Source organism: Emys orbicularis, chromosome 8 (genome assembly GCF_028017835.1).
Source record: "Emys orbicularis isolate rEmyOrb1 chromosome 8, rEmyOrb1.hap1, whole genome shotgun sequence".
NCBI lineage: Eukaryota > Metazoa > Chordata > Testudines > Emydidae > Emys > Emys orbicularis.
The window spans coordinates 56,534,754-56,557,875 of NC_088690.1; the positions used below are offsets into that span (position 1 = coordinate 56,534,754).

At 44.0% G+C, this 23,122-nt stretch overlaps 1 protein-coding gene across 1 annotated transcript in view; it reads right to left on the reverse strand.

Moving 5' to 3' along the window:
* LAMC1 (laminin subunit gamma 1) overlaps positions 1-13,495 on the reverse strand; it is a 136,671-nt gene extending 123,176 nt beyond the window's left edge. The window contains exon 1 of the mRNA XM_065408997.1: positions 13,123-13,495. Coding sequence (XP_065265069.1) covers positions 13,123-13,495 — 373 coding nt within the window. The remainder of the gene's footprint in view (positions 1-13,122) is intronic.
* Positions 13,496-23,122: the final 9,627 nt, after the last annotated feature.

Genomic DNA, 23,122 nt, shown 5'->3' on the forward strand with positions numbered 1-23,122 from the left:
TCCTAGAATAAATTGGTGGGGATGCACGGATTCAACAGTATTGTGAAAAAAGCTTCTGCATGGACACAGTTCATCTGTGTTTTATGTAAATGAGCCAGGCGAGGGTGTCACAAGATGCTTATAAAAACCAGGCTGAACTTGTAATGTAGACAGGGACTCTACTGTTTTGAACACCAACCAGTGTGCTGTGAATGCTGCCTCCGTATTAGCAGAAGGTTCGAAATGTTGGGATCAAAAGGTTCTGTGGCAGATGGAAAGAGTAGGAGTGCATGAACAAAGTGAAATGACAGTAGCAGCAAGAACCCTTGGGGAGGAGAGAAACAGGGATCAGTGTGGGAAAGTTAATGGGAAGCTGGGTCACTGGAGCAGGTCCAGGAGAGGGAAAATTAAAGGAAAGAGAAGAAAAGAGGACAGAAGACTGAAGGGAAAGAGCACAGGAAGAGAGACACAGGGCTTGTCTACACCACGCAGCTTTTAGCGACAAGGCTGTACTGACACAGCCTTGTCGCTAAAAGTGAGCGTGTGTAAACGCTCTTTGTCGGTACTTTGTCGTCACTTTTGCCAATAAAATACTTCCAGCCCCGCGAATGGTGTTAGCTTTGTCGGCAGGCAAACGCTCCTGCCAAAAAAGCCACATTCACACTGCCACTTGCGTCAGCAAAACTTTTGTCTTTCACGAAGGGGGAGAGGGGGCTTTTAAGTACCTGTTAAAGACAAAAGTTTTGTTGACAACTTTGCAGTGTAGACATACGCTCAGTGAGACGTTTCCTTGAAAAAGGTATGTGAACGAGGGGCTCTCTCACAGTACTGAAATAACACAGATCGGTTGCTGCACAACCTGATTTTTGCTTAAATATAATAAACTTCAGCACTCAATTTCTTTTCCTGCTCCCTCAATGAATAAACTCTTTAAGGCAGTAATTATGTCTGGGGTGTGCATATAAACGGGCTCAGTGGCAATACTAACAGCAATTAAGTACTAATTAACGTGGGTGGGAAATCAGGAATGCAGCAGAAGGTTTCAATTGGGGGAGAACCACAAATAGGTGGGTATATTATACCCAAACTTTTCATTGCTACCACATAAAAAAAAAGTGCAAAGGAAAAAAGTAGTCACATACCATCACTTTCTAATCCCCATCCCCTCTTTATATTGAAAATTAATGGTAGTTTAGGTATAAACGTGATCAAGTCATGATCACTTATAATGTGCGAGCAGAATAAAGTCTAGATGAGTAATCTAGATACATGGTGTTTTAACAGGGCCAATTTCACAAAACTAAAAACAATTATGAGCCAGATCAGCTGGGAGAAAGAATTTAATCAGAAAAATGTGAATGATAATTGGGAATCATTTAAGAACATCTTGGCTTACTAGATGCCCAAAAAGTCAATCCTACAATTGAGAAAGAAGGCTGTATTGGTTAAAAAAATATGACCTGGGTTAGGAGGGAAGTGAAGGAATCTATAAAAATAATACATAACAAATGGAAGAAAGAGGATGACTATAAATCAGAAGTTAGAAATAGTAGGAAATTGATAATGGATGCAAAAGGACACAAGTAGTCTATGGCCAGCAGAGCTGAGGACAATATGGAGGAGTTTTTAAAATATATTAGGAACAAAAAGAATCCTAACAATGATATTGGTTCATTACTAGATGGAAATAGTAGAATCATCAACAATAATGTGGAACAGGCAGAAGCCTGTATTTGGGGAAAAACAGATGATATAGTCTCATCATATGGCGATAACACTCCTTTCATTCCACTAGTAATTCTAGAGGATTTTAAACAGAAGCTACTAACGTTTTAAAAATGTCTAACAGCAGGTCCAGACAACTTGCATCCAAGAGTTTTAAAACAGCTGGCTGAGGAGCTTCCTGGACCATTAATGTTGATTTTCAAGGAGTCCTGGAGCACTGGGGAAATTCCAGAAGAATAGAAGCTATGGTTGTACCAATTTTTTAAAAGGGTACACCGGATGACCTGAGTAATTATATGCCCCTCAGCCTGACCTCTATCCCAGGCAAGTTAACAATATGAGAGTGGCCAATAGGAGATTCGATTAATAAAGAATTAAAAGGAGAGTAATTATAAATAATGCAAATCAACATGGATTTATGGAAAACAGATCCTAACTAACTTGATATCTTTTTCTTTTTTAATGAGATTACAAGTTTGGTTGATAAAGGTAACAGTGTTGGCATAACAGACTTAGAATTCTGTTTGACTTGATACCGCATGACATTTTGAATAATATAAAATTAACATGGCACACCTTAAATGGATTAAAAACTGGCTAACTGATAGGTCTCAAAATGTAATTATAAATGGGAAATCATCATCAAGTTAGTGTTGGTGTTTCTAGTGGGATCCTGCAGGGATCAGTGCTTGGCCCTATGATATTTAACATTTGTATCAATGACCTGGAAGAAACAAAGTCATCATGAATAAAGTTTGCAGATGACACAAATTGGGGAAGTGGTAAATAACAAGGAGGACGGGTTACTGATTCAGAGCAATCTGGATCACTTAGTAAACTAGGTGCAAGCAAACAATATACATTTTAATACAGCTAAATGTATACACCTACGAACAAAGAATCCATGGAGGCTATAGGGCTATAGTTACATAGTGGGGGACTCTATCCTGGGAAACCATGATTCTGAAAAAGATTAGGGGGATGTCGTGGATAATAAGCCAAATATGAGCTCCCAGCATGACACAGTAGCCAAAAGAGCTAATGCGATCCTGGGATGCATAAACAGGGAAATCTCAAATAGGAGTAGAGAGGTTATTTTACCTTCCACTCATGCGACTGCTGCTGGAATACTGTGTCCAGTTCTGGTACCCAGAATTAAAAAAGGATGTTGATAAACTGAAGAGGATTCAGAGAAGAGCCACAAGAATGATTAAAGAATGAGGAAAACATGCCTTATAGCGACAGACTCAAAGAGTTTGATCTATTTAGCTTAACAAAGAGGCGGGTAAGGGGTGACTTGATTACAGTTTATCAGCAGCTACATGGGGAACAAATATTTAATAATGGGCTCTTCACTCTAGCATTGAAAGGTATAACATGATCCAATGGATGGAAGTTGAAGCTAGATACATTCCAACTAGAAATAAGGCATAATTTAAAAAAAAAAAAAAAAAAAAAAACAGCGAGTACTTAACCACTGGACAATTTACCAAGGGTCATGGTGGATTCTCCATCAGTGACAATTTTTATATCAGGATTAGATGTTTTTCTAAAAGATGTGCTCTGGGAATTATTTTGGGGGAGTTCTATGGCCTGTGCTATACAATAGGTTTGACTAAATGACCACACTGGTTCTTCTGGCCTTGGAATCTATGAAAGTGTTGTCACAGCCATAGCTTCAAGAATAGAGGACTCTAGATCTTCGATTTACAAATACACTTAGGATTCTTCATAACAGGTCAGCAGCTTGCATGGTGGAAAGAAAATAGTTAATTTGCACTGGTCTTGAATGGGTTAGTTGTGCCTGAAAAGTGGCTCTCTCTTAACCTGACTACCAATGCATTTAATTACTGAGATTGTAGTATCAAATAAACACTTTTTGAATTTACAAACTAGCCACTGAAAAATAAAAAGATGCTTCATACTGAGGTTTGCATCCCAAAGTGCACTATGTTCGAATGTACAAATGGCTATCATACCTGTTGCCCTCTTCCCTACTGTTTTATTATTAAATGTTCAATAGGCTGCAATGCACTCTGAGGGACACAGCCTCAGAGCATATGAAATCTGAACGGAACATTCATGCAAAGTGTGTGAAATTCATGCAAGGATGACTGGTGAAGGTACAGAGATGAGTCCAGAGCATTCAAGGCTAAAAACCATCTTACCCAGTTTACACTTTCAGTACGAGTCAGTGAACTGCACTTCTTACAGAAAGTCACTACAAAACAGCATAGCATCACACATAGTTTGACACTTACAATTTTGCTATTTCTAAACAAAATTTCTACCACCATGTCAGTACACATGGAAGATTCCGTCTACAGCAAGGTTACTATTCTTCAAAATTTCAGAGTATGAAGAAACTGCCGGGGAGGGACGGGGGGGGAGAACTGGCAAAGCAAAAAAAGCACATTCCAAATAGCTCAAACTCAGCCAAATTATTTGTTAAGTTCAATTCTAACCTAAAAACAAGCAAGAGAGCAAGAGTACTAAAAAAAAAAAACCCCACAAGAACCTGCAAACGGAAACTTGAAATTAATGTTCCGTCTCAACAATAACTATGCTGCAATACTAATACTACTCCTCTAACTTTTTATAGAGAAAATGCACTTAAAAAAGAGTGTCTTGGATGTACTGTAGATTCATAGGTTCCAAGGCCAGAACAGACCACTGTGACCATAGCCTGACCTCCTGTGTAACACTGGCCATACAACTTCCCCAAAATAATTCCTTTTGAAATGTACATGTGGGCATATGTAATGTTTTGTATTAGAGCATCTGTATTTAGACACTTCACCTTGAATGGTCCCTTGAAATATGTGTTAACTACTTATGCTAAACAATCTGTTCCACCTTGTATTTAGGGGTATGAGTATGTTTCCTAGACCTGAAAAATTTATACGATCTGAATGAAGAAGAGCTCTGTGTAATCTAAAAATCTTGTCTCTCTCACAAACAGAAGTTGGTCCAATAAAAGATATCACCTCGCCCATCTTGTCTCTAACACAGCTACAATAACACTGCAAGCAGCTTATGAATGTAGATATTCACATGACAATGGTAATGAGCAGCATGAAATGCCTATGAAATCCAATTCTGACTTTATATGGGGCTCATTAATAATACATTTGTCCAAAACAGAAAAGTTGAGAAAAAGTTATTGTTGTAGGAAGAGGATTTCTTTCTTCCTATAACAAATGTCCTGAATAAAAACTCTAAACAATGTATAAAAATAAAGATAAAAATGACTACATGAAATCTTAATAACCTCTCAAGATCTTCCTTCTCTTTATTAACTGTACTTGAATTGAGCCATCCTATACAATAAAACCCATTACTAACCGCAATACTATGAGATTGCTTTTTCTGGCCTTTGTAGTAGGTGCCTGCACAAAAGTGCAATTCATATAAAGGAACACTTGAAGATACTGACACTTTAGTGGCCACTGCAACAGGTCAATGCTGTTCGCAGGGGACCATTAGTACAGGACACACTATAGTGAACTATAATCTGCATGTCCTTGAATGTATAATATTTAAAACAAAGTATTTATTAATTTGGGGACATGAGAATTTTTTAAAAGGTATCTTGGTCCTTCTATTTTGAAATTACACAAAGAATGCTAAAGCATAAAATGATTAACTTATCTGAGAGACGTTCCTAGTTCAACCTATACATTTACTCTTATTCAGTCCCATATGTTAAATCAGAAGATTTTTAACTAAGGTCTTGTCTACACTGGCAAGTTTCTGCACAGTAAAGCAGCTTTCTGCACTGTAACTCCCAAGGTGTACACACTGTCAAGACACTCAGTGCAACACTGCGCAGTTGCAGCGCTTTAAAAAAAAAAAAACCACCCCGACGAGAGCCGTACAGCTTTCTGCGCTGGGCCAGTGTAGACACCGTGGTCAATTACAGAGCTGTGAAGGGCCTCTGGGAGGTGTCCCACAACGCCTGTTCTCACCTTGCTGGTCATCGGTTTGAACTCTACTGCTCTGCCCTCAGGCAACCAACCGACATCCCCACCTCATAAATTCCTTGGGAATTTTTAAAGTCCCCTTCCTGTTTCCTCGGTGATGCATGCAGTGGTCTCAGCGCATCTTTCCAGGTGGCCATGAATGCACCACACACCGGGCGATCCCCTGCTTGGAGCAATGCCAAATTGCTGAACTTCATCAGCATTTGGGGAGAGGAGGCTGTCCAGTCCCAGCTGCTCTCCAGTCGTAGAAATTATGATACCTATGGACAGATTTCACGATGCATGACAGAAAGGGGCCATGACCGGGACACACTGCAGTGCAGAGTCAAAGTGAAGGAGCTGCAGAACACCTACCACAAGGCGCGGGAGGCAAACCGCCACTCCGGTGCTACGCCCACAAGCTGCCGGTTCTACAAAGAGCTGGACGCAATACTTGGCGGCGACCCCACCGCCACTGCGAAGCCCACTGTGGATACTTTGGTGGCTCGCGTGTCAGTCGAGAGTGGACCAAGACAGGAGGAAGAAATCTTGGACGAGAATGTGGAGGGGGACTGTAGAAGTTCCGGACTCACCCCTGCGGCCCCTCCTGCTGGTCGTCCAGGGAATTAGCTCACCAGCCTCTAGAGCGCCCTCTGCAGGCCGGTGATCTGCCTTTATCTGCACTGGCCCCCCGTGTCCCTCCCAGGACCCCGGTGCCCCTTGCTCTGGGTGCTGCCCCCTGGCAATACCCACACATGCTGGGTCTCCCCTCCCAGGGGAACCCCCACCCACTAACCCCACCTCACCTCAGGATAAGGCCATTGCCAGTCACCAACTAGCCCCCACTCTCTGGGGCAGACTGCAGCATAGGCCACTCATCATCAGCAAGGTTGGGTTTGGACCTGCTGCCTTGACCTAGCCCTGGGCTGCCCTCTGCAACCCCCAGTACCCCTTAGCCTTCTCCTAGGCCGCAGCCTGGGGCTTTCCAAGCTGGAGCTCCCCAGCCTTTCCCCAGCCCTGCTCCCCCCAGGTACTCTGTGTCTAGCTCCCTGCAGCCAGGCCCTTCTCTCTCTGAAGGCAGAGAGAGACTCTTGAGCTCCTGGCTCCCAGCCTCTTATATAGAGCCAGCTGAGGCCTGATTGGGGCGTGGCCCAGCTGCAGCTGCTTCCCCAATCAGCCCAGCTTAGCAGCTCCCAGCCACCAGCCTTCTCCCAGGGCTGTTTCAGGCCCTTTCAGGCAGGAGCGGGTGTCCACCCCGCTACAGGGACCCAGAGGCAGAGGATGGCTCAGAGGTCAGAGATGCATGCAGCCAGGAGCTCTTTTCTACCCCAGAGGAGGCTAGCCAGCCACAGCTGTCGGATGTTGGCAAAGCGCAAACAGGAGAGGAGGTCCCTGGTAAGTGGATTTGATTTTGGGACTCGGTGAAGTGAATTGTGGGGGGCAGGAAGGTTGCAGAAAGCAGGCTTGTCTCCCACCGCATGCCCAGTCTGAGCAGCGGAACAGGCTGTTGATTGACTCCCTCAGTTTATGGGAATCTCCCTCAGAGATCTCCGGGAAACTCTCGTGGAGATAGTGGGCAATCTGCTGCCGCAGGTTCTTCAGCAGAGCTGCTTTGTTTCTTGCCCCATTAACAGTAACTTTCCCGCACCACTGTGCTGTCAAAGGCGGGGGGAGGGGCGGGGGAGAACCATTGCTGCACACAGGCGAGCCGCATAGGGGCCAGGACGGAAGCCGCAGTCTTGGAGAAGACCCTCCCTTGATTCCCTGCTCACCCTCAGCAGCATAATGATCACAGCCTGTAGGAAAGTGTGGGGACAGGAATGATTATTAGCCCCCCCCCCACAGAACTGGCTCTCCCCAAGAGCCACATGCCCAGTGTACAGCAGGGTCCGGGAAGACTAATTTACCCTACCCCTGCGGCTACTCACCATTTAGGGGGTCTTGTGGCTCATGTGTGCTTGCCTGGGGTCAGCCAGTTAGTGACAGGTGTGTGAGTACTGGCAGTGTTTTAAATCACTGAACCAGCATTCTGTATGTTGCAACCAATACTGCTTCTGTAAAATGTTGCGTTTAAACGTCACAGAGATGACCTTTGGAGCCCAGCCTCCCTCTTTGTTATCGGCGGCTGAACAGCTGCGCAGAATTAGAAAGCGGCCAAGAAGAACTTAGGGTACGTCTTCACTACCCGCCGGATCGGCGGGTAGTAATCGATCTATCGGGGATCGATTTTATCCCCGAACGCGCGCTCCCCGTCAACTCCGGAACTCCACCAGAGCGAGAGGCGGAAGCGGAGTAGACGGGGGAGCTGCGGCCGTCGATCCCATGACGTGAGGACGGGAGGTAAGTTGATCGAAGGTATGTCGACTTCAGCTACGCTATTCTCGTAGCTGAAGTTGCGTATCTTAGATCGATTCCCCCCCCCCCCCCCCCAAGTGTAGACCAGCCCTAAGGAGGACTTTCTGCGTGACGGTATGATGCACTCTGCCACCAAGAAACAGGAATTGAAGGAGTGGCGGGACAGCAAGAAGAGGGACTGAAAGGAGAACGCGGCACGCCAGAATAAAACCGCAGAGCGGCTCCTAAATGTCATGGAGTGCCAAGCAGACATGCTCTTCAAGGCAATACTAGCTCTGCAAACCAAGCAGCTCTGCGTGCGCCCGCCCTCCTATGCAGCCGCTGTCACAAAACTCTTCTTCATGCTCCCCCCCCAGACACCACCAACATACTCTTATCAACCTCTTGTCTCCAGTCTATACCTGCGACATTCCACTCCTCCCCCATCACAGTCCAGCACTGTGGACTCGCACTATCCACTGCACTCAACACCCATCCCTCTGCAGTTTGGCCCTGCTGAAATACAGTACCTGCTGCATTGTACTCCAAAGAAGATTGGATATGATCCCTGGACATACACAAATTTTTTTTTTGCCATCCCAGGACCCCACCTCCTGGGACCTTCCCTTCCCCCATACCCCTCACCGCTGATGAGTTTTTTTGTTTGACTCTCTCCTCCGGTTGTTGTTTTTTAATAAAAGAATTGTGTTGGTTTGAAAGCAATCTTTATTCTATTAATTGAAAGCTAAACAAGCCCTGCAAAGCAACATACAATGATGTTAAACCCTCATATTGCATCATCTGCACCAATCACCTCCTAGCATTACAGGCACTGCACTCCTGAGCATACCAACAAATATTAGTGGCTTTCAGCTTCAAATTGCTGCCTCAAGGCATCCCTGATCCTTATGGCCCCAGGCTGTGCCCCTCTAATAGCTCTGGTCTCTGGCTGTTCAAACTCAGCCTCCAGGCACTGAGCCTCTGCAGTCCAGTCCTGAGTGAAGCTTTCACCCTTCCCACCATAAATATTATGGAGCATACAGCATGCAGCTATAAGCATAGGAATACTGTCATCGGCCAGGTCCAGCTTCCCATAGAGGCAGCGCCAGCGGGACTTTAAACGGCCAAAAGCACACTCAACAGTCATTCTGCACTTGCTCAGCCTGTTGTTGAACCACTCCTTGCTGCTGTCAAGTTGCCCCGTGTATGGCTTCATAAACCACGGCTTTAAGGGGTAGGTGGGGTCTCCCAGGATCACAATGGGCATTTCAACTTCCCTGACAGTGATCTTCTGGTCTGGGAAGAAAGTCCCCGCTTGCAGCTTCCTGAACAGGCCAGTGTTCCGAAAGATGTGTGCATCATGCACCTTTCCGGACCAGCCTGCGTTTATGTCTGTGAAACACCCACGGTGATCCACAAGCGCCTGGAGAACCATTGAGAAATACCCCTTGCGATTAATGTACTCAGTGGCTAGGTGGTCTGGTGCCAGAATTGGAATATGCGTGCCATCTATCGCCCCTCCGCAGTTAGGGAAGCCCATTTGTTCAAAGGCATCCACAATGTCACGCATGTTGCCCAGAGTCACAGTCTTTCGGAGCAGGATGCAATTAATGGCCCTGCACGCTACCGTCAACACAAGTCCAAGGGTCGACTTTCCCACTCCGAACTGGTTAGCGACTGATCGGTAGCAGTCTGGAGTAGCCAGCTTCCACAGTGCAATCGCCACGTGTTCTCCAACGGCAGGGCAGCTCTGATTCTCGTGTCCTTGCGATGCAGGGCTCAGGTGAGCTCATCACACAGTCCCATGAATGTGGCTTTCCTCATCTGAAAGTTCTGCAGCCACTGCTCATCATCCCAGACGTGCATCACGATGTGATCCCACCATTCAGTGCTTGTTTCCCGAGCCCAAAAAGCGGCATTCCACTATGCCACAAGCAATCTCGTGTCGTAGCTAGTACACGTGGTGAGATCAATGTCACACTCCTCTTGCCTTTGTAGTTTAAGGATAACTCCACTGCCACTTGTGACGTGTTGGTCAGAGCAAGCAGCATACTGGTTAACAGTTTGGGATCCATTCCTGCAGCCCGAAGAAGCAGGGCGTGCAGTAAACAAACCACTGAAAGATGGCGCCAAATGCAGACAGAAGCACAGGGATTGCTGGGATGCGAAGCAGTGCATCACGGGACACTGGAACAGGACCCAGGATGCCCTGCGACACCCTCTGCCTTCCCACAACACTTAGCTGCAGAAGAGGAAGAGGTGCTCTGTGAGATAGCTGCCCAGAGTGCACCGCTCTGAATACCGCTGCAAGTACCACAAAAATGTGCACACACTATTGCGCAGGCAGCTGACCGTTGAAGGGAAACCACTGTTGTGTGTTCACACTCTCTCTGAGCAGCACTTTAACTCCCAGTGCTGTAACTCTGCCAGTGTAGACATGCCTTAAGTCTGCCTTTTAGTTACTCAAGCACCAAACAGCATCTGAACCATTTAATATTTAAAAAAAAAAAAAAAAAACACCACTTCCCTTTCCTCCACACTGAGATAGCTTAAACAGCTGAATCAATTTTGGTGAAATTTCAACAGGATCAAAAGTTTGCTTCTAAGTTGAAACCAAGCTTAAGAAGTTTTATTCCAAAGCTAATTTTTTTGAGAATACTCAAGCGACCATGATATCCTGTTGCTGAATGCTTAGACTTAAATTTCCAATCTCCTCTTTTAATTGACAAGAAACCTTGCCTCTGTAAAATATTTATATATCATCCTCGGTACACTTGGTGTTATATAGTACCTTAGCCGCCAAAAAGCTTTTCAGATCACATGTACTTCAGCCACCACTGAAGCACAAGTCACCTCATGTTGGTGAATCTCACTCTTTTAAAATGAACTTTACTACACATCCTGTTACTTTTTCACATGCCAAAGAGTAGTTTTTTTAATTTTATGGTGCTATATCTGCCAGAGTAACAGACAGCACTGTTCCCGTATAGAAGTTCGTTCAACATGACCAAAAAGTGGAATTGTTTAATTTAGCCCAGAACTCTTAGCAGCAACTCATCCACTTCAGAGTAACAGAATAGTGAGCACATGAGCAGAGAAAATCTAATACATTTACTGCAGGAAGTATTTATTCCATTTCCTTTGTTTTTCTTGTCAACCTTTCCCTTTCAGAATTCCAAGTCTGATGTCTACAAGCTTATCCTGCTTTGTGCATTAAGAATGAGACAGTTATTGCTCTGCAGATAGCAGAAGCTGAGATTTATTGCAAAACCCTATGTTCAAGTGTTTGTTTCAAGCACAATGAGATCTGAATCTACAGCCTAACTGGCAAGCCTTTAACTTTGTAGATCTTTAAGCACTTCCCTGCAGTTTTCATTTATGATTTGTTTATATACCTAACTGTTAATTTTGAATGTATACATTGCCAAACTTCATAAATATAATTACATTTAAAAAAATGCAACCCAGAAGCATGAAAAGTATTTCTAGCACTGAATCAAAACCTTTGCTAAGAAGACCCCATTCAATTAAAAAAAAAAAAAAAAAAAAAAAAAAAAAAACAGTAAACACACCAATCAAAGAAAGGGAGAATCCAAAGAGGATTCTGCTTGTATACAGCAGAAGTCACTTTCAGTAATTTATTACCAGCTGGGGCAGACACATGTACCTTTGTTTTCTGTATGATAGGATTAAGCTTTGTGGCCTTTAATTAAATTTGAATACCACAAAGCAACAAGTTAACTCTGATAAAAAAAAATCTTTAAAGTGCCAGACACACACACACACACACAGAGCAACATTATGCATAGTCCATCCATCCCTCTCCTCCTTCCTCCCTCCCTTCCCCCCGCCCAAAAAGTGTATTGTGCAGTTTTCATCAGGTTTACATTTTTTTCTTTCTTTACTATGACTAATCTGTTCAGTGGATGGGAATGGGCATAAGTTGCCATGGAGATCTCCAAGTTTCAACACAAAAGTTAAGGGGCAACTGGCCCTCATTACCTTATCTCAAGGAAAATTCAGATAGGGTCATTATTAGAAGGCAAAAAGGAAAGGATGAGGAGCATGGGAGTGGGACAAAATTTCTGACAGGCTGCGGCAGTTCTATTAGTTTAAAGGGGGTGATTGTGAAGAGAGGAGGAAGTACAGTCCTTGTTTGGGAAAAGGAGAAATCATGCAACTCTAGTACAGGAAGCAGGGAGGGGACGGGGAGAGCTCCTGTTCGTTTAGGACAGGCAGACAGAAGGGAAGAACTAGATTTCTAATTTTAGGAATTAAGTGTAGAGATGGGCCATGTATGCAGGAGAGACTCTACTAGTGGAGGATATTTTGGGGAAAGGGAGGAGGAATAGTGAAGCCTCTGGTCATGCAGGAACAAGAAAGAAAAAGAAGGTTTCTCCGTTGATTTAAGCACTAGGTATTAAGCACTAGGTACAGGACGGTTGTGCATGAGATGGCAAAACCAGCAGTGCATACAGATGGGTCTTTGCTAGTGCAGGTTGCAAAGGGAGAGGTAATGATCATCCGGCACAGGGACCCCAATACAATGCAGACAGAAGGGAATGATTGAGGAGTGCATACGTATAAAGTTACGATTCTTTTATGTTTTTACAGTGCGGGTCACTGAAATTTTAGAAGCCACACAAACTATTAAAAGGAGTTAACAAGCTTGGTCTGAAATTAGCCCTGCTCTTTTCATCCTTGAATTCCAAGCACTCACACCTCCCTTCCCTCTTCCTCCCCCAAACCCATCTTTGCTCCTCAGTTTGCTATTGCGGGAAGCCTTGCATGCAAAGCTGTTTTTTTCCCACCCGGGTTTGGAAATGCATACATGTAGCCGTGCCCCTAGTGGTGCAGATGGCAAGGAGGAAAGGGGAGTACGCGAGACCGTGCTCCTGTAGGACGGGGGCACCGCAATGCAATGCAGAAAAGTGAAGTGTGTGGAGGGGGAAGGCATGCACGTGTACCCACTGTTCCTGAGTGGGAGAAGGGGGGGGGGGGAGACGGGTACCGGTCCCTCCAGGGCAGCCCTTCCGCGCCTCTGCGGGAGGGGGAATGGCCTAGGGCGGGGACAGGCGGAGCAAAGCGCAGTCCCCCGCGGGGGAGGGTCCCGGTGACTTACCCAGGTGCAGGGTGAGGTTGATGGCGCTGGGGTACTGCACCCCAGCCAGCATGGTCTGGCTCTGCCACCAGGTGGTGTCGGCCTGGTTGTAGTCGGTGAGGAAGGCGGCGCCGTGCTGCAGGTGGGGCTGGGCGGCATCGCACAGGTGGCAGGACTTGGTGACCCCGGTCACGCCGGTCTGCACGCAGTACTCCTCGGCCGGCGAGCCGCACGTGTTGGTGGCCACCACGGTCACGTTGAAGGCGGCGTTCACGAATTCGGGCATGCAGCGCTGCGGCCGCCCGCTCGCCTCGTCCACGCATTCGTCCATGGCGGCGGCGCAGCGCCCGGCCAGCTCCAGCAGCAACAGCAAAGGCAGCACCCCGCGACCCATCCTCGGCCGACACCAGCGACGCCTTGCGCAGCGCGAGATGGAGCAGCAGCAGCCGCCTCCCAAGCGGCTCGCGCCGTGAGCGGACGGGGGCGCGAGACGCGGCGGCGGTTGAGCTGGTGGGCGCGCGCTGGCTGCGTGCGGAGAGGCAGCCTTGGAGCAGCGAACGCTCGGGCGGCTCCCGGTGCTCTGCGGCTGATCAGGCAGAGGGGAAGCGGGCCCGGCCGGAGGAGGAGCAGGAGCCACAAAGGGGTGGGGGCTGCGCGCGCGGTGCACGCTGGGAGACATCCCTCCCCCTTCCCGGCCGGGGCAGGGGGACTTGGGTCTCAGGAGCGCTCGGTTGTTTCCGTGGTGACCCCCCTCCCCGGAATGCTTTGGAGGGCGGACGAGCGCATGGGGACTTAAAGGAGCCGTGCTGGGGAGCGGTGCACCCACAGGGCTGCGTCTCTGGGGGGGACAGGGAGCTGCAGCCTATGGATCCCCGCACGACAGGGTTTTGCGGGGCGGGGGCTGCACTCCCCACTCCCCACTCGGGACCCGGCTGCAGACGCCCGCCTCCAGCCCGTAGCATGCAGCCCACGGAAATCAAGTAACATTCAAACTCTCCAGCTCTCCCCTCTCTGTATCAAACCCGGAGTCTGAGCTGGGGGCGGGGGGTTCGCACTCTGCGCCCCCCTCTACCCCGAGCTAGCGGCAGCTCCATGGGGGACTCCATGCTGCTGAAGAGCCTCCAATCCAGGGCTCTACAACTAACAGTCCATCCTCTACTCCTGCTTAGCACGGCACTCTCTGGTCTCAGGCTCCCCACCTCTCCCTCTCGGGCACTGGAACAGGCTGGCAGATCACACAAAATGCAAGACAATACTAGGAATTAAGGATCAGACTTAGAATGACTAGGTCAAAAATTCTATGCCCTGTTGTTGTAGCTGTGTCTGTCCCAGAATAGTGGTGGGGGGGGGGGGGGTGAGGTTAAACCTTTTATTGGACCAACTTCTGTTGGTGAGAGAGACATAGAATCACAGAACTGGAAGGGACCTCAAGAGGTCATCTAGTCCTGTCTCCTGCACTCCTAGTAGGACTAAGTATTATCTAGACCATCCCTGACAGGTGTTTGTCTGACCTGCTCTTAAAAATCTCCAATGATGGAGATTCCACAACCTCCGTAGGCAGTTTATTCCAGTGCTTAACCACTCTGACAGTTAGGAAGTTTTTCCTAATGTCCAACCTAAATAGCCCTTGCTGCAATTTAAGAACATTGCTTCTTGTCCTAGCCTCAAAGGTTAAGAAGAACAATTTTTCTCCCACCTCCTTGTAACAACCTTTTATGTACTTGAAAACTGTTATGTCCCCTCTCCGTCTTCTCTTCTCCAGACTAAACAAACCCAATTTTTTCAATCTTTCCTCATAGGTCATGTTTTCTAGCCCTTTAATCATTTTTTTTGCTCTTCTCTGGACTTTCTCCAATTTGTCCACATCTTTCCTGAAATGTGGTGCCCAGAACTAGACAATACTCCAGTTGAGGCCTAGTCAGCGTGGAGTAGAGTGGAAGAATTACTTTTCGTGTCTTGCTTACAATACTCCTACTAATAAACATCATTCTGGGGTGTGCTTTTTTTGCAACAGCGTTACACTGTTCACTCATATTTAGGTTGTGATCCACTAAAACTGCCAGATCCCTTTCCACAGTACTCCTTCCTAGGCAGTCATTTCCCATTTTGTATGTGTGCAACTGATTGTTCCTTCCTAAGTGGAGTACTTTGCATTTGTCCTTATTAAATTTCATCCTATTTACTTCAGATCATTTTGAATTTTAATCCTATCCTCCAAAGCACCTGCAACCCCTCCCAGTTTGGTATCATCCGCAAACTTTATAAGTGTACTCTCTATGCCATATCTAAATCATTGATGAAGATATTGAAGAGAACCGGACCCAGAACCGATCCCTGCAGGACCCCATTCGTTATGCCCTTCCAGCATAACTGTGAACCACTGATAACTACTCTCTGGGAACGATTTTCCAACCACTTATGCACCCACCTTATAGTAGCTCCATCTAGGTTGTTTTTCCCTAGTTTGTTTATGAGAAGGTCACGCGAGACAGTATCAAAACCCTTACTAAAGACAAGATATACCATATCTACCACTTCCCCCCAGCTACAAGGCAGGAAGCACCTTGTAGATAAGGGGGAAGCAGAAGGGAAGGGGGATTGCTTTTGAGCCATACAAAGCTCTTCCTCATGTCTCGGAAACGTACTCAGCGTGTCACAGCTAAATACACGATGAAGTTTAACAAAGACAATGCAAAGTGCTCCACTTAGGAAGGAACAATCAGTTTCACACATACAGAATGGGAAGAGACTGTTTAGGAAGGAGTACGGCAGAAAGGGATCATGGGGTTATAGTGGACCACCAGCTAAATATGAGTCAACAGTGTGATGCTGTTGCAAAAAAAGCAAACATGATTCTGGGATGCATTAACAGCTGTGTTGTGAGCAAGACACGAGAAGTCATTCTTCTGCTCTACTCTGCGCTGGTTAGGCCTCAACTGGAGTATTGTGTCCAGTTCTGGGCACCGCATTTCAAGAAAGATGTGGAGAAATTGGAAAGGGTCCAGAGAAGAGCAACAAGAATGATTAAAGGTCTTGAGAACATGACCTATGAAGGAAGGCTGAAAGAATTGGGTTTGTTTAGTTTGGAAAAGAGAAGACTGAGAGGAGACATGATAGCAGTTTTCAGGTATCTAAAAGGGTGTCATAAGGAGGAGGGAGAAAACTTGTTCACCTTAGCCTCTAAGGATAGAACAAGAAGCAATGGGCTTAAACTGCAGCAAGGGAGATTTAGGTTGGACATTAGGAAAAAGTTCCTAACTGTCAGGGTGGTTAAACACTGGAATAAATTGCCTAGGGAGGTTGTGGAATCTCCATCTCTGGAGATATTTAAGAGTAGGTTAGATAAATGTCTATCAGGGATGGTCTAGACAGTATTTGGTCCTGCCATGAGGGCAGGGGACTGGACTCGATGACCTCTCGAGGTCCCTTCCAGTCCTAGAATCTATGAATCTATGAATTAAGATGAATCAAAAATGAGAATTCTACCAAGCCACCTAGCTATCTAGAGGAGGTAGCGAGTTACTAAAAAAGGAGTCAAAAAGTAAATCAGACACTGAGTACAAGTTGCAAGTAGGTATCAGTACCTAAATAAAATATCAAAGAAGCTGGTCTTTCCAAAGGAGAGTCTCAAATGCTAAAGTCATATGTAAAAGAATGAATTTAAAAGGGCAGTCAGCAAGACACATAATGGAGTCACATAGGAAAAACTCAGATGACCAAAGCTGCACAATATACCACCTCCAGACAGTCTCTTCCTTGGTTCTAAATATTCAACAATTTTCTAGCCCCAAGAAATGAACTTTTTCTATATATTTTCTATGGTTTGCACTATAATTTGTTAAATATATTACAGTATTTCCCTTGCCTCATTCTGCAGCCTCAAGAATTTGTGGGAACATAGGGCCAAAATCAAACCTCATGGAAATTAGTGCAACTCCATTGACTTTGGGGCAGTTGCACCTGCTTACATTAGGTCTGAATTTGGCTCTGAGTAGTATTTGTTGGACAAGATTAGAGCACTATTTCTTAGCCTGGCTCCCCCATCTAACCTCTGCTCTCCTCACAAATAAAATTTTGGTTGTCCAATACCCTGGTACCATTCAGTAAAATACAGCCACTCCTGCAGGGAGAAATCCTCTCACTGAGTGAGGTGCAAGTGGAGTTTCAAGCAACATGTAAGGAGGGAATTTAATACAACTTTAATAAGTCATACAAGTCAGGGTGAGTTCAGGCCACCAGAAGCTAGAAGGCTTTAGCTGCTTTAAAATGCATTTGAGGTATTTCCTGTCATTAAGATTCTTTGCACTTTAGTCTTTTTTGGGGGGTCGGGGAGGGGAGGAAATAAGGGAGGAAGTGGAGATGCGGGGAATGGAATAGTTTTATGTACCCAAGGGAAAAATGTAACTGTAAAATTTAGCCAAATTGACTGTTTACTTTAAGTTCTCTGTAGCTTCCCTTTAAAATTCTCTCATTATCTACATTCCAACATCCTGCTGAATCATAGATTATTAGTGTCCCTATTTCAGAGTGGTAGCTGTGTTAGTCTGTATTTTCCACTGCATGCATCTGATGAAGTGGGTTTTAGCCCACGAAAGTTTATGCCCAAATAAATTTGTTAATCTCTAAGGTGCCACAAGTACTCCTCGTTCTTTTTAGTGTCCCTATGATTTATCTTGTAGCCTCTGGGCCAGAATATCCTGAAGTTTCAGATTAGGATTTAGCAGCTAAGGTTACTAGGAGAGTAGAAGGAATAACAGGAATACGTGGGTCATTTTCAGTATTTACCCATTGGCTTCATTAACCAAGAAGCAAAGTTTTATACTTTTTTTATAATAGTATTAATTTCTTTCAAATTTTACTAGTTGTCTTACAAAAGCCAATGTAAAAAAATCTACTTGTGATTGTAATTTTGTATGATTAGGTGTTTAACATTTCTATATCTCCCTCTAGTAGTGCAGTTTGTAAAAATTTGTAAGGAATTATTTTAAAGGCTATTAACATCAAGAAACATAAAGTTTGTCAAGATTTTTAAGTCAGTTACTAGTTGCCAATGAGACTTAACCCTAAAAAATCTGAAAGCATACTAGAGGTTTTTTTTAACTAATGGGGGTTGGGAGTGAGAATCACAGTCAGCCTTATAATGGAACTCCAGTTGCAACTATAACTACTGCTTCTGCATAATGAATCCTTACCTTACTTTTGTGAGGTAGATAAGTATGATCCTCATTTTACATATTGGAAAAACTTAAGCAGAGAAAAGATAAGGAACTTACTCAAAGCCACAGGGTAAGTCAAACAGAACAAGTAAAGAAAACACTCTAAATGATCATAAAGAATGGCAGAATTATATGTCTGTTTATCAGATTGGTGTATTCCCCTCCTTTTTTTAAAAAATTCCTAATAAACTCATCCTCCTGGACATTATCCTGTCTGAACCCAGATCTCTGTAGTGCTTGGAGGCATCAGCTCTGCCAGACATGACTAAGGCTGGGTTCTGATTTATTGCTACTAACAATGAGACAGCTATCACTATGGGATCTCCCTGCAACTTTTCAGATTCAGGAATGCAGACAAACCTATGTTTACTCTTGTGTAAACTCAGATCTCCTGCTATGTAGAAAAAGGGTATTTCTCCAGAGATTTGTTTAGTAAACAGGAAACATCACTCCATTAGATATGAGTTGATTGACAATTGAAGAAAACTGACATTCTCTGCATCACGTTTATACTTCATAGCCAAGAGCCTTATGTCTACAGTGGAGTGAGATGCTAGATCCCTCAGCAATGCCATATTAATGCAGCTAGTATTCCAACAGCATCAGATTCCTCAACATAGTACCACACATATTTCAGTTTAAAATAATTGTATTTTGTTAATTTAAAATGAGAGAATTGAGAATATGGCATTTTGGTGTAACAGCATGAATGGTTAATGAAGGCCTAGATTGTGCCTGGCCCTGCACAGGTGTGAAAAAGGGGAAAGGTACAAGGTATCAATGCCCAGGAACTGAGTCTAGCTAGTATTGCAAGCCTCCAAAAAGAGGACAGGTGTAAAAAGAAACATCGGGGATCCTCAGGGTTCAGAGAGCAACCTAATGTACACTATCACCACCAAACTAGAAGAAAGTGACAATTGTGAATATCAGCCTCAAGATGTAACAAAAGTGCTATGGCTGTGTCTTCATGGCTAAAAAAAAGACACATTTTTACTACAGGTTAACAAACACATTAGCTACTCCACTGTAAAATCCTAGTGGAGACAAGACACTGTAGTTCTACCACGGTGTAAACTAGTAAACCATGGATTTGGGGGTGGGGATAGAGTGCCGACATCACCTTGCTATCTTGTGGTAAAAACTACAAGTGCTTTTTTTCTGCTAGGATTTGACAGCTGTCTTGCCAACTTGTCAGCTGACAGAGACCTATTCTTTGCAAACATCTCTTACCTGAGACCCAACAAACTCACTACACCAAACGTCTTACAGGATATTTACCCATAAAGAGTAACATGTAAGATATCTACAGAAAGCTCATAACTTGTCAACCCCAAATTATTGAGAGGTAATAGTCAAATTTTTCCCTCACCCCACTATAGGGTTACACGAAACATTGTAATATAATCCAAGATGCTATAGTAGAACCTCAGAGTTACGAACACCTTGGAAATGTAGATTGTTTGTAACTCTAACAGAACATTATGGTTGTTCTTTCAAAAGTTTACAACTGAATATTGACTTAATACAGTTTTGAAACTTTACTATCCAGGAGAAAAGTGCTGCTTTCCCTTTATTTTTTTTAGTAGTTTACATGTAACAGTATTGAACTGTATTTGCCTTTTTTTTTTTTTTGTCTCTGCTGCTGCCTGATTGTGTACTTCTGGTTCCAGATGAGATGTGGGGTTGACTGGTCAGTTCATAACTGAGGTTCTATTGTGCAACTTTTTTAATTTGTCATTTGAATTCTGAATGTAAGTAAACATAACAATTTCTTAAGATAAAACATACAACTCCTAAATCATTACATATATGCATGTGTGGTCTTGTATAGCAAAGTTGTTTAACCTAGGGCTTTTTCAGGTACTTTATTTATTCTATAGCCACCATTCTAAAACAAATTCTGTTGGTTTTATCCACACATACACTGACTACCATCCATCTGCTGGAGTTAAAACAAACAAAAAACCAACAACAACAACACAAAGAATGTGAAGGTAGAGGAAAACTGGAAAGAGAAAAAATAAAAAAAGACTGATACTTATGGAGGATGATTGTTGCAACTCTTGTGTTTTGATTCAGCTTCAGAACCTGGTACTTGTCTGAAAAGACTAATCAGTGATCTTATCAGCTCAGATGTTTTAACATCAATGGACTGCTGCTGTCTGGTTAGAAGTTACTTGCTTATAAATGTTGAATCTTAGTTATTGCATGTTGCTGGACTCCCACCTCTTGGTGACCAGCTGGGAGGGTGGAGGAAGCACAGGCCTCTTTGTGAGGCACTGTGGCATCACTTGGCCAGAAACCAATGGCCACTGCAGCAGGAAGCAAAGGTTTCAAGTCAATGGTCAGAAGCAAGAAAATAATGACTTCTACCTTTCCTTCAGTTTTTGAACATGGTGGCTTGGCTGTTTACTTCCCTTGGAACTCCTTGTGATGCTCAGAGCAGGAGGGAACCCTGTCTGTGCCCAGCAGGGGAAATTCTCTCCTGCCATCTGCTGCTGGCAACACAAGCACTCCACTCCAGGCTCAGTGAGCACCACTCTTTTCCTCTGCAGGCTAGCAATTTTCACACCCCACTTTGTTACATTTGAGTGCTCAGTGCTTTCTCTCCAGGACACCCACAATGTACACTGATTTGCTGCCTCCATGGAAGCAGTGCACCCCAGTTCCCTGGTTTTGTTGCAGTTCAGCACTTTCCTTAGCACAAGGCACTTAGACATGTCTATAGCAAAACCAAAATTGAAGTTTATTTAACAGAGCTTAAGATAGTGATTTAAATAAAAGCAAATATAAGGGTTTGGAAACACAAGGTTACAGGTAAAAGATTAATGTAAAAAAAATGTGTAGCCTAAACTTATTAGCAAGTTACTTTCCTATCTACTAAGGTATTTCTCACCTAATTCATCCTTACAGAGTTTGTCCAGTTCAGAAAGTTGGAATCCACCTTGCATGAGACAACCCCTGCTGGCAGAGTCACTCGTCTGTAATGGTACCAATCCTGTCCCCTCTCCTCTTCCCTTATGTAGTTACAGATCCCTAGGGGGTCCCCTGTTGAGACTTTCTTGGGGTTCTATTGTCTTTGAGTATGATCAAGGCTGCATCTTCCTCAGACAGTAAACAAAGTGCTGTCTCCAGGGACATCCATTGTTCTCTAAGATTGATTGAATTAGCCCTGAGACCTCCCTTTGCCTCAGGAGAGGAGTCTCACTTCAGCAGTTTTGCAAGCTACTATTCTTTATTTTACATTCTTATAAACCAATTCCCATACAAACATCTTGCAATAACCATGACAATCAGCTAGTTCTTAGCTCTCAGCAGAGACTACACACGAACCCCTTCGGTGAAATATTGAGAAGGTGGTTTGACACAGGGCAATTTACTTACCAGGGTATGCCTGGGCATGTCTGTCACATTCCTCCTCAGGAGTCCCTTGGCAGAATGGGGCACTTTTTTTCTGAAGTTAATGTCATCATCCAGTCGGGTTTGATGGGATCATCTGTATGCAAACTAAACCTCCTCATTCCAGTAATTTGGGACTTGGAAAAAAATCAGCGGATCCAAAAATAAATCCAAGTAGTCAGCCAGACAATCCATAGGTATTTTGAGATGTTTGTGGTCATGGGTTAGTCCATCAGATATGATCTCAACCATCCTACAAAGTCCCAACTCAAAATAATTTTAAAAATGCAAAACTAGCAAAAAGATGGAACTGAAATACTAGGAAAACACAAATCATATGTCCACTCAGTCATGTACAGGCAGGAACAGTTCCTGTTCTACAGACAGAAGCTTATAACTTTAAATCAAGATTGGATGACTTTCTAAAAGATATGCTCTACTTCAAATGGTAATTAATTCAGGAAAGTCCTGTGGAGGTCAGACTGCATGATCAGAACCATCCTTTCTGGCCTTATAACTATGAACCTCCTCTTTCATATTTTGGTACTCATGAGCTCAATGTTGAACAGCATTTTTTTGATGCACAAAATTGGGATGAAAGGTTAGACTTTAACTTGGTCAGAGCCAAAAGTCCTTTCTTCCTAATACACAGTTTTGGGACACAAATTTTATATAAAAGCCTACCTGCCTCTCAAATAATAAAACCAGACTATTTAATTTTTAAATCTCCCTGACTGAAGCAAGCTACAGCAAGAGGCAAAGCAACAGTGTTTCAAGCATTCCTTTCATGTTAGTCTAAAAGTAGATTCACATGTATCTTAATGGAGTTGCAAAGGCAATTAGTCAAAAACTTGAACCAGTTTCTTTAGTTATAAAGTAATGATGCTGAAAATAGCCATATTGCTAATCACAATTTTGTAAAAAACTATAATTTTCTGGAAATGTTGCTTATTCCCCAAGTGCCTGATTCAGGAAACATTCTGCATCCAAAGAGGTTACAGAATAAGGCTCTAAAAGAAGTGCCTGAATCATGCTAACTTCAAATAACTGGAAATTTAAGACATGAAGCAAAAGATGGTAAAAGGCTGTCAACAAGCGTTGCATCATTTTCTGCAATAGAAGATGAATATTAATGTCTTTTCCTATTATTCCTGTTCTTTCAGCATTAATCTAATTCTCTTTTCTACAGAATATGTAAAATGTATTTGGGGAGATTTAAGAATATAGCAATTTTTTTTTTAAAACACAATAGTTATTTTTATGTTTCAGTAAAATATGGGTTCTTCTCCAGCCCCCTCCAAAACAGGGCAATGTTTTACCATGGCTTTCATTCTATCATGCCAGGAGGGCTGCTGTCAGGAAGATATGCCTATAGATTTCTCAAAAGTAAGCAAATCACTTTGAAT